We start from the raw sequence: 11,595 nt of genomic DNA, 5'->3' as shown, positions 1-11,595 counted from the left end.
AGCGAATCTGTTTCACTGGACCCCGAATTGCAAGGAACCTCCTTAAAGCATTAACGAAACTGGAGGTATCCAGGGACTCAATCACTTCTATATGAATGGCCCGGATGCTTAGACATGTGAATAGCACTGCCCATCTTTTGCTTTCTGCATAGCCGCCTCTTGTCCTACGAGCAGATACTGACCAGGGGCCAAACACGTCCACTCCCACATGTGTGAAGGGAGGCTCTGTACTGAGCCTGTCTGCAGGCAGATCCGCCATCTTTTGAGTCTCGCAGGCCCTCCTGAGTCTGCGGCACATAACACAGGAATGGATGAGACCGTTCACACATCTTTTGCCTCCAATTATCCAATAGCCGGCAGATCTTATCGCTCCCTCTCTGAAGTGGCGACCCTGATGATGGATTCGCTCATGAAAGTGTTGTGTCAAAAGTAATGCTACATGGTTCCTGCCAGGTATGATGAGTGGTCTCTTTTCTTCAGAACCTAGATGTGCTTTGTCCAGACGACCTCCGACCCTCAGCAGTCCTTTTGGATCAATGAAGGGATCTAGTTTTCGAAGTGTGCTGGTTTTGGGAAGTGGTTTGTTCCGTTTGAGGCATTGCAACTCATCAGCATAAGTTTCCTGTTGTACTGCTCGTATGATAACTTCTGTGCTTTGGAGTATTGTGTCAACAATAAGAGGGAGTTTACAACAGTGCCATCCTTTGCACGCCTGAGGGGTGTTGTTTTGGCTCTGCTTATAAGAGCGTGCAACATGAATAAGCTTTCCAACAGCTCTGACTAGTCGGCTCCAGTCCGAAAAGTGTTCAAAGCGATTTGAGACAACGGTGTGCAACACTGTAACTTGTGGACGAACTTCTGAATCTCGATCAGGATCAACAAGTGCGAATGATTCTTTAGTGAAAGTCTCTGCTTTTGGGTGATGTAAGAATGCCGGTCCGCTGAACCAGATAGTGTCCTGTAATTTGGTTGGAGCTATTGGTCGTGTTGCAACATCAGCTGGATTATGCTCTGAGCTCACGAAATGCCATTGTTCTGGATCGGTGCTGTTCTGGATTCTCTGTACACGGTTGCTTACATAGATACGAAATCTACGTTTCTCGTTATAGATATAACCAAGGACCACTCGACTATCCGTGAAGAAGGTTATCTCATCAAATTTGATAGCAATCTCTGCAGTGATGGTTTCCATCATGTTCACAGCTAAGACAGCCGCACAGAGTTCCAGTCGAGGTATAGTGTGCTCTGGTTGTGGCGTTAGCTTTGCTTTGCCTGTGATGAACCCCGTGTGACAGTTACCATCTGAGTCGGCTGTTTTAAGGTAAGCGACTGCTGCGATTACTCTCTCGGAAGCATCAGAAAAAATACAGAGCTCCTTGAACTTGGCGCCTGACAACGATGTGGGCCCATAGCTTCTTGGGACTTGTACATGTTGCAGTTCTTGCAAAGAATCTCTCCATTCCTCCCACACCTTTTGTTTGTTCGCAGGTAAGGGCGTATCCCACTCAGCAGCATTCTCAGTTAGCTCTCTCAGTAGTACTTTGCCTTGAACTGTGATAGGAGCCACAAATCCTAGTGGGTCGTACAAACTGTTTATTACAGACAGCAGTCCACGCCTAGTGTAAGGCCTCCTATCCTTTTCGACGTGGAAGTTGAAGCAGTCTGTGTCTAGATTCCAAAGCAAGCCGAGACTTTGTTGCATAGGAAGTGAGCTGACACCTAAATCCAGTTCTTTCAGTGAGTTGGCGTAATCCTCAGATGGGAAAGCTCGCATAACTTCCTTGCTGTTTGAAGCCAATTTATGCAACTTCAAATTAGATCCAGCCAGCATGACCTGTGTCCTTTTTAGAAGGTCGATTGCCATCTCTGAAGAGGGTAAGGATTTCAATCCGTCATCCATATAAAAGTCTTGCTCCACAAACTGTCGGGCGTCTTGACCGAATTCCTCCTCTCCTTCTTGAGCTGCACGGCGAAGGCAGTAAATGGCCACTGCTGGAGAGGGACTATCCCCAAATACGTGTACCTTCATACGGTATTCCGTGACCTTATTCTCTGGGTTATTTCCTTGAAACCAGAGGAACCTGAGGTGGTTCCTGTCTGCAGGTCGAACTTTAAAGCAGTGGAACATTTGTTGTATGTCTACCGTGAAGGCAACAGGCTCTTTGCGAACACGCATGAGGACTCCGAGGAGACTGTTGTTAAGGTCAGGACCAGTCAAGAGAACCTTGTTCAGCGACGTACCTTTGCATTGAGCGCTCGAGTCAAAGACCACTCGGATCTGGGATGGCTTTTTTGGATGGTATACGCCGAAAGAAGGTAAATACCAACACTGTTCTTTGGGACCAACCGAAGGAGCTATTTCTGCATGATCGTTTTGGAATAGCCCTTCCATAAAGGCTACAAAGTCTTTTTTCATCTCAGGCTTCCTCCTGAAAGATCTTAGAAGTGAGTTGAAACGTTCCACAGCTTGTGGCCGATTGTTTGGGAGATACTGCCTTGGCTGCTTGAATGGCAGTGGAGCAACCCATGAATTTTCCTCGTCTTTATAGACTTCTCTGTCCATGATCTGCAGAAAGTGTCTGTCCTCGATTGACAGCGCTGTTTTTTCATCGTCTTTTGTTCTCTGAAATACATCCCATTCTGTTAGTCTTCCCTCCTTGATAAGGAACTTGGTGAGTGACATGCTTTGGAATCTATCCTTCACAGTGTAATTGTGAGGACACGGGCGAAAATATGTAGACTGACCGTTCTCCATAACGTTGGTGTGATAAGTTTGGATGAAGGTAGGCTTATGAACTTTCCCGAGGCACATGTCTCCAATGATAACCCATCCTAAGTCCAACTTTTGCGCAAAGGGAGCATTTGGTGGCCCGTTCACTTGCTTATGGGCTTTGTGGACTCTAATCATATCTCTGCCTAGCAGGAGAAGAATGGGAACGTGATGATCCGGCTCTGGAATGTAACTCGCAAGATGTTTTAGGTGCCTGTGGTTACTAACCACTTCTGGAGTGGGGATTTCAGAGCGATTGTCTGGAATTTCGTTACACTCAAGAAGCACTGGCAAGGGTAAGACTAAGTTTCCATCAAAGGATTCCACTTGAAAGCCCTGTGCTTGTCTGCCTTCTGTTTCGACTGTACCTGCACATGTTTTGAGAGTATAGGCTATGTTACACTCTGTAATGCCAAACAGATCGAAGAATTCTGATCTTGCAAGTGATCTGTTACTTTGATCGTCTAATATCGCATACATTTTGACTGCTTTCTCTGGGTGGCTTTTAGGAAATACCTTCTCAAGACATACCTTCGAGCATGAGCGTGGAAGTTGATTGTCTCCACACCTCTGTACAAGCGGAGGAAACCTCAGATTCCACTGGTTCCACGGTTTACGAGATTCTTCCTGTACAGCTGAGAGAAAGAAGCTTGGATCATTTCGCATTTTAGCTTGCGGACATACAAAGCCTACTAGGAACTTGAAGGGTGGAAAGGAAGCTCTGTAGTCCTCTTTGTACTTAGATCCCACTGTGAGCCATTTTTCTTGTAAACTGAACGGCAATTTTTGTATTATTGGATTTACTCTCCGTGGTGTGTCTAGATAGGAAAGACCCATCAAATCGCCATCCTGCTTAGCTGCTTGGATCTCCATGAGCAAATCTCCCAATTCACGCAACCTGTGATTGTCTCTGTTTGATATTTTTGGGAAGCTCTCCAGTTTGCCGAATAGAGCGCTCTCTACCATTTCTGGTGAGCCATAAGTTTCATAAAGTCTGTCCCAAATCAGACTGAGTCCATGTAGTGGATGGTTTATATGCACAGCTCTGATCCGTTTTGCATGCTCAGATGATTCACACCCCAGCCATTTTACTAGCAAGTCCATCTCCTCGCTTGGTGAGAGGTTAAGGGCTTTAGTAGCATTTATGAAGGATGCCCTCCATGCTCTGAAAGTCTCTGGACGATCATTAAACTGTGTAAGGCCGGTGGACACTAATTCACGTCTTGCAATAAACTTGACGACATCAGACATTTGGTTATTTGCATGCGGATCACCTTGATACGGTCCAGCTTGTAAGGGTGTAGCTGTCTGAGTTGGAGAATAGTCGAACATCACTCACCTGTCTCCACCCCTTTCCTCGCTGCCTTGAAATGTTGTAGATTGTGTGTGATACACATCTTGAGGTGACCTGGAGTCTGCCTCATGCTGGACCAAGTGTGTAAGGTGTATATCTGTGGATTGTGAAATGGTAGGGTACTGCACGCTCTCTGCATTAACAGGCTGAGACTTGGGTAGTGTGGCATAAAAACTACGCTGACTCTCCTGCTGCAATTCAGTAGTTTGTGTTTGTTGCAATTCCGAAACGTTTATGCCTCCATTATCATAAAATGGCCCATCCAGCACTGGCATTTGTGTACTCATGAGACTATCCGCCTGTTCCGATAAGTAAGCCTGTGTGCGTTCTGTTATGTCCTCTATAGGTAACTCGTTTACACTCAAATTTCCTCTACTTTCTTGCTCTGCAGCCGTTTCCAAGGCCTCTGCCTTCGCTTGTATGGCCACAACTCTCTTTTCCAGCCTTAAAGTTTCTAATGATGCTTCAAGCTGTGCTTGTTGTATTTTCAGTTCACTTTCTTTTTTAGCAAAAGCTATTTCCGCTTTAGCCGCTTCAGCCTCTGCTCTAGCCATTGCGGCGGCTGGCTGTGATTACAGTCGATGAGCCTTGTGAGTGCCGTGACGAACATTGCCTCTGTGATCCAGACTTGGAACTTGATTTAGACATTGTAGAAGGAAGATCACCTTATGAGCTGGCTAGCTCCCCGCCGTGGAGTTAGAAACTAGAAGTTGGTCACTGAAGATATTCGTTTTACTGTTCTGCCCTCTTTTCAAACGCCCTGCTTGATTTGGCAGACAGATAAAGCTTTCCAATAACAACAGACGCAAGGAATCTTTTCTTCAACTTTACTGTCGGTCTTGGAATAACGTAAAACTGAAACATACAAAAAATCAGAAAAATAAGCTCTTTATACAGAAAAATGACTAATATTGCACAATCAAAAAAAAAAAAGGTTGCACAATTTGCATGGTAAAGACAATAAAGTTAACATCCAGCAAATAAAATATAAAGAATTAACTAAACATACAGCACATAGAATCACAATATAGATATACTTTCATACCGAATGTGCCTTCTAACCAACTTAAATCAGGGAATGATAGCAGCCATAAGCGCATGGTCTTTACTGCTGCTTGCTGGAGATCTGTCTTCTGATTATGATGTCATCATAAAAGGACTCTACAACATTACATGCAGTACTAAACTTTGAACACAAGATGGTGCTAACTATAACTTTTAACTTAGACTAAATATTGAATGTTCTCATAGAACAGCACAGTGTGTGTGTGTGTGTGTGTGTGTGTGTGTGTGTGTGTGTGTGCTTTTGTTTATATTACATTGTGGGGACCAAATGTCCCCATGATGTAATATAAACCTGAGTTCACCTACATTGTGGGGACCAGCCAGCGGTCCCCACAATGTAAATGGGTTTATAAATCATATAGAATGAGTTTTTGTGAAAAAGTAAAAGTTTGCACAGTTTCCTGTGAGGGTTAGGTTTAGGGGTAGGGGCAGGGTAGGGGGATAGAATGTACAGTTTGTTCAGTGTAAAATGCATTGAAGTCTATGGAAAGTCCCCACAATTCACAAAAACAAACATGTGTGTGTGTGTGTGTGTGTGTGTGTGTGTGTGTGTATATATGTGTGTGTGTGTGTGTGTATGTGTGTATATGTGTGTGTGTGTGTATGTGTGTGTGTGTGTGTGTGTGTGTGTATGTGTGTGTGTGTATATGTGTGTGTGTGTGTGTGTGTGTGGCGGAACGACAGGCAGACAGGTAACACGTGTGTGTGTGTTTCAGAGCGCTCTGCTACATCAAACTCCAGCGCTTCACTGAAGCCCGGCAGGACTGTGACTCCGCCCTTCAGCTCCAACCCACCAATAAGAAAGCTTTCTACAGACGTGCACTGGCCAATCAGGGCCTGAAGGTCAGTGTGTCACTGTGATCGCCCAATCGTCTTAATTCAAGCAGCAACGGGAATATCGGAATTGTTTTAAAGTCGGCATTTCTTCCCTATCGTGACGGATATCAGACAGAAACCACTTCTGGAACAAGAACAAATGTGTTTATTATAAATGATTTATAGGTGCACATCATTATTGTTTAAAATTCATGTTCCTCGTAACCTTGAATCAGCATCTCTTCTCTGATGATGAGGGCGGGGCAACCTGTCACTCACATGAGATCCACCAATAGCAAACCACAACCATCCAATCAATTCCCCACAGACAAAATCAAGCCCCGCCCTACATTTGTTCTTGTTTGCGAAGCGTTTCACTCAGATATATGACACCATAGAGAAGAAAAGACGAGCGCAAGTTAATTTTTCTGCAGACGTTGAATACGATCCTCTTGTGTGTGTAGGATTACCTGGCGTGTCGTTCAGACCTGCAGCAGGTGTTGCGATTGGACGCGAGCGTGACGGAGGCAGAGCAGCTCCTGATGGAGGTCACACACCTGATGAAGGACAGACATCCGTCAGGAGCGCGCAGGAGCGTCCACATCACTGAGGTCAGCACACACACGCACACACACACACACACACACACACACACACACACACACAAACACTCTCACAGTACAGGTCTGAGATCAGCTCTCTGTGCAGGTGGATGATGATGAAGATGAAGATCAGGTCAGCAGTGCAGACGGCCGGTCCATCATCCCTCAGCCCTGTAACGCGTATGAGTTTGGTCAGGCTCTGAACGCGGCTCGCTCTCAGGATGACCTGCTGACCTGCGCTGAGCTCCTGCGCTCCGTCGCATCAGACCATCTGCCGCGGTTCATGGGCTCGCAGCTGGACACACACACCCTGAGCTTCGTCACTCGAGCGCTGAACACACACCTGCTGCACACACACCCTGAGCTGGTGTACACACACCTGCAGCAGCTGCACAACACACACAGACTCACGGTGAGACCCGCATCAGCACCGCAAGCTCCTTTCTGCCACAGAACAGAGAACAATCATGCTTTTGTAAATCATAATTATGATATACCAAGTCATTTATGAGATAAACAGTCATGTTTGTGTGTGTGTGTGTGTGTGTGTGTGTATAGATGGTGTTGATGATGCTGGGCCGGGACGAGCGCTCACAGCTCTCTCAGCTCTTCCAGAACCTGCGCTCAGTGCAGACTGAAGCCTTCTCACAGAATGACATCACTAACCTGGCCAACAAATACTTGTGATGCTCCTCCCACCGCACGTCCTTCCCATGATTCCACACTCCAGCTGATCTCAATAATATAGGCATGATTTATGCTGTCAGTGTTTCAGAGAGAATGTATGATTCACTTTGTTCAGTGTGAGATGATTTTATTTCTGTTTATAAATGAATGTTTTCTGCTGGAGTATAAACTGCTTTCTCAGAGGTCCTGTGGGTTACAGCAGCACTTCTCAACCATCTGCAGAATGAATAAAAGTGCTAAAATAACACATTATTATTATTAATATTATATTAAAATAATCTGATTTGAATATAAATGAAGTCAAACACACGAAATAAAGATATAAACCAATTATATCTCATTCATGTCTTGATTCAGTGACCATCTTTGAGTCAGAAAGTTTAAGAGCCGCTGACAGACAAGAAAAAAATATCACACTTTTAATGAGATTAAAAAAATAAAAAATTAGGGAAAAAAAGAAAGAAATGACAGCCTACTAAATCAAAATTATGACAAAAAGATCTGTCATTTATGGCACATCATAAAAAGTCGAATTTTTCATAAAAAGTAGAAATTATGACAAAAAGTCGAATTTCTAAGGTAAAAAAATCTAAATTATGACAAAAAGTTGAATTTCTGAGGTAAAATTAGAAATTATGATAAAAAGTTGAATTTCTGAGGTAAAAAAGTTGAAATTATGACAAAGTCGAATTTCTAAGGTAAAAAAGTCGAAATTATGACAAAGTCGAATTTCTGAGGTAAAAAAGTCGAAATTATGACAAAGTCGGATTTTTGAGGTAAAAAAGTCGCAATTATGATAAAAGGTTGAATTTCTGAGATAAAAAAAGTCGAAATTATAACAAAGTCAAAATTCTGAGGTAAAAAAGAAGAAATTATGATAAAAGGTTGAATTTCTGAGGTAAAAAAGGTCGAAATTATGATGAAGTCGAATTTTTGAGGTAAAAAAGTAGAAATTACGATAAAAGGTTGAATTTCTGAGGTAAAAAAAGTTGAAATTATGACAAAGTCGAATTTATGACAAAATTATGACAAAAAGATCTGTCATTTATGGCACATAAATGGCAGAATTTCTGTCGAATTTCTGAGGGAAAAAAAGTCGATATTATGACAAAAAGTCAAATTTCTGAGGTAAAAAAGTAGAAATTATGACAAAAAGTAGAAATTATGATAAAAGGTTGAATTTCTGAGGTAAAAAGTCAAAATTATGACAAAGTCGAATTTTTGAGGTAAAAAAAGTAGAAATTATGATAAAAGGTTGAATTTCTGACGTAAAAAAGTCGAAATTATGACAAAGTCGAAATTCTGAGGTAAAAAAAGTAGAAATTATGATAAAAGGTTGAATTTCTGAGGTAAAAAAAGTAGAAATTATGACAAAAAGTCGAATTTCTGAGGTAAAAAAATGTAGAAATTATGACAAAGTCGAATTTCTGAGGTAAAAAAGTAGAAATTATGATAAAAGGTTGAATTTCTGAGGTAAAAAAAAATGTAGAAATTATGACAAAAAGTCGAATTTCTGAGGTAAAAAAGTAGAAATTATGACAAATTCGAATTTCTGAGGTAAGAAAGTCGAAATTATGACAAAAAGGCGAAACTCTGAGATAAAAAGTCAAAATGATGACATAGTAATTCACAATTAGGAGATAAAACGTCGATATCATAACAGAATAAAAAGACTAAACTAATCATATGCACGTCATCCAGGCCGGCAGGAGGCGCCGCTGCGTCACACGCGCGCAGCCGCAGAAGGAGACCGAGGGACAACGGATCGCGAGGATCTCAGATGTTCTTCCAAACATAAAGTCCATCTAATCCTCGCACAGAATGATCGCAGCGCGCTGTCTGCTGTCTAAAGCGCCGCACAGGACGGTGTTGAGAGCAGCAGGGTCGCGCTGTTATCGGCCTTTACAGCAGAAGGACACACATGCTGTAAACCACAGAAGAACACAAAACCTCACAATCACAGCTCGAGACATCACAACTCCTGCTGAACACCCGACAGCCAGCTCGACACAAGGTGAGGCTCTCATTAACAATCTTCTCATTCATTAGGCTCATTAACTACACAATCAGGCGTGTCTGGGTTATCAAAAGATTCATCATTAATCTCATATAGTCCATGAACTGTAAGACCGTTTAAAGACAATTAACATCTCATCTTAATTCTCACAATCATTCATATGGCAGGCACGGTGCTGAAATATGCATGGTATTAAAAATAGGTTTAATTTTTATGCAATTTTTTTTTATTTTTTTCCTATTAATTTTGTGGTGAAATGAAACTTATTTAAAGATTGGTAACACTTGTTTTACAGTACCTTTGTTACATGTACTGTAGTAATAATAAATAATGCATAATTACATGCAATTAACCTAAACCAAACCCTATAGTAAGTACGTTAATTATTCTTACTCAGGAGTACTTAAATATATAATTGCACTGTAAAAAAGGACAGCTTAAAATAAAGCTACATCACAATTAAGCACATTTAATCTTAGAATTGTCATTAATGCAATGCAATAATGAAAAAAGTGATTAATTAAAAGTGCCTAATTGTCATGAATATGTAACGTCAAAATCTGAATGTTTTCAAATAGGTTTCATTTTTATGCATATGTTTTTCCTGTTAATTTTGTGGTGATATTAAGATTCCATTAGTTAACATGAGAATGAATCGAAAAGAATGAAAAATCCTTCTGAAACATCTATTAATCTATGTTAATTTTAACATCTACAAATACATTATTAAAATCTGTTATAAATATAATTTAGTAGACCTGAACTAACATGAGTTAACAAATATGAATGTATTCTTTACTGTTAGTGTAATTATTGTGTTATTCTGCTGATGTTGCGGAGATGAGCCGGATGTGTGGTTGTGTTCAGGGTTCGACGTGGCTCTGCTGGTGTCGCTCCTGAGGCAGGAGAACGCCACAGACATCTGCGTCATCAGAGTCCCGCCAGAGCTCAAATACACCGATCACATGATCATCGTGAGCGGAGCGTCTCCACGACACCTCAACGCCATGGCAGAGTTTGTGCTCAAAGCGGTAATGACTCGAGCTCACGCCACTGTTCCAGACAAATCAAAAGTCTAAATGTAAATTGAATCAAGGTCTGTGGAAGCTTGTTTGTGTCTAATAAAACACAAAAAAAGGACATTGTGATTTTTATCTCAAAATCCTGAGAAATAAACTCAGAATTGTGAGAAATAAAGTCGGAATTTGCGAGTTATAAACTTGGAATTGCGAGGAATAAAATCTGAATTTGCGAGTTATAAACTCGGAATTTTGTGAAAAATAAAGTCAGAATTGCTAGATAAACTTGGAATTGTGAGACGTAAAGTCCACACTGCGAGAAATAAACTTGGAAGTTGCAATTACCTTTTTATTCCAAGGCAGAATACTAGAACTAAAGACCAAATAAAATCTCAGAGTTTGATTCTCATTTCACTCTTTATATTTGCAGTTCAAGTTTCTGCGGAAGGACGAGGAGCGGCACGTTCGGCTGGAGGGCAGAGACTGTGACGACTGGAAGTGCATCGACTTCGGTTTGTAGCGGGTTTGAGTTTGAGCTCAGAATGACACGCGATTGGCTGATTGTGTTCTGATGGAGCCGCTTTTGTCCCGCAGGACCCATGGTGCTTCACTTCATGCTGCCGGACACCAGAGACACGTATGAACTGGAGAAACTCTGGACCCTGCGCTCATATGACGAGCAGCTCAACCGCATCCCACGAGAAACGCTTCCCTCGGACTTCATTTATGACATGAAGCACAAATGATCCTCGCGGACGACTGAATCACGAACTGTTCAGAATCACAGCGAGATTCTCAGTCAGTGCCGTACGTCACCTCTGCGTTCTTCTGTGGGAAACCAGCTTTTGTGAATGTAAATGCTGTAAAAATATCAACAGTGACTTCATTAAAAAAGACAAATCATCAGAAATATTGTTTTGAGTTGCTAATTTTGAATAAAAGGATTTAATTCACAAATACTGCAAGTCAACTTCTGCTCAAAGATGCTCATGCAAATCCTAAAACATTTTTTTTATATATATATATATATATATAATGTTCAGTATATAATAACTAATAATAGGTATAACAATAGCACTAATGATAGTGATAACTAACAATGAGTATAACGATAACAGCGAGTGTAACTAACAACTAATAATAATGATAACGATACTATCAATTTCAATAGCTAACAATAATGAGTATAATACAACGATGATGCGTGTAACGATACTAACAATAACAATAATTATGAGTATAACAATAACTATAATGAGTATAAC

The 11,595-nt window shown here is 41.4% G+C and overlaps 3 protein-coding genes across 6 annotated transcripts in view; 2 read left to right on the top strand and 1 right to left on the bottom strand.

Moving 5' to 3' along the window:
- LOC137002181 (uncharacterized) overlaps nt 1-5,255 on the bottom strand; it is a 6,469-nt gene extending 1,214 nt beyond the window's left edge. The window contains exons 1-2 of the mRNA XM_067361691.1: nt 5,170-5,255; nt 1-4,979 (exon numbers count right to left, since the gene is read on the bottom strand). The exon at nt 1-4,979 is cut by the window's left edge and continues 1,214 nt beyond it. Of these exons, the coding sequence (XP_067217792.1) occupies nt 1-4,102 (4,102 nt within the window). The 5' untranslated portion in view covers nt 4,103-4,979; nt 5,170-5,255. The remainder of the gene's footprint in view (nt 4,980-5,169) is intronic.
- spag1b (sperm associated antigen 1b) overlaps nt 1-7,594 on the top strand; it is a 20,683-nt gene extending 13,089 nt beyond the window's left edge. For 3 of the 4 annotated variants that reach the window (XM_067361697.1, XM_067361710.1, XM_067361718.1), the window contains 4 exons: nt 5,906-6,032; nt 6,470-6,616; nt 6,702-7,019; nt 7,166-7,594. In XM_067361697.1, the coding sequence (XP_067217798.1) occupies nt 5,906-6,032; nt 6,470-6,616; nt 6,702-7,019; nt 7,166-7,294 (721 nt within the window). In that variant the 3' untranslated portion in view covers nt 7,295-7,594. The remainder of the gene's footprint in view (nt 1-5,905; nt 6,033-6,469; nt 6,617-6,701; nt 7,020-7,165) is intronic. The other variant, XM_067361703.1, reaches the window with a different exon arrangement.
- A 1,445-nt stretch (nt 7,595-9,039) lies between these two features.
- Nucleotides 9,040-11,275, top strand: malsu1 (mitochondrial assembly of ribosomal large subunit 1). The gene is made up of 4 exons (XM_067398218.1): nt 9,040-9,308; nt 10,179-10,342; nt 10,761-10,842; nt 10,925-11,275. Exons 1-4 carry the CDS (start codon nt 9,116-9,118, stop codon nt 11,074-11,076), a joined length of 591 nt encoding a protein of 196 aa, XP_067254319.1. The 5' UTR covers nt 9,040-9,115; the 3' UTR covers nt 11,077-11,275.
- Nucleotides 11,276-11,595: the final 320 nt, after the last annotated feature.

Source organism: Chanodichthys erythropterus, chromosome 2 (assembly GCF_024489055.1).
Source record: "Chanodichthys erythropterus isolate Z2021 chromosome 2, ASM2448905v1, whole genome shotgun sequence".
NCBI classification, from domain to species: Eukaryota; Metazoa; Chordata; class Actinopteri; order Cypriniformes; family Xenocyprididae; genus Chanodichthys; species Chanodichthys erythropterus.
This window is presented reverse-complemented; position numbering and strand designations above follow the sequence as displayed.

Bases quoted from the DNA above. Each gene is read 5' to 3' on its own strand.
- malsu1 (XM_067398218.1), top strand. From the start codon at position 9,116: ATGATCGCAGCGCGCTGTCTGCTGTCTAAAGCGCCGCACAGGACGGTG. The intron at 10,343-10,760 runs GTAATGACTCGA...TTATATTTGCAG, and splicing joins CAGAGTTTGTGCTCAAAGCG to TTCAAGTTTCTGCGGAAGGA. The intron at 10,843-10,924 runs GTTTGTAGCGGG...TTTGTCCCGCAG, and splicing joins CTGGAAGTGCATCGACTTCG to GACCCATGGTGCTTCACTTC.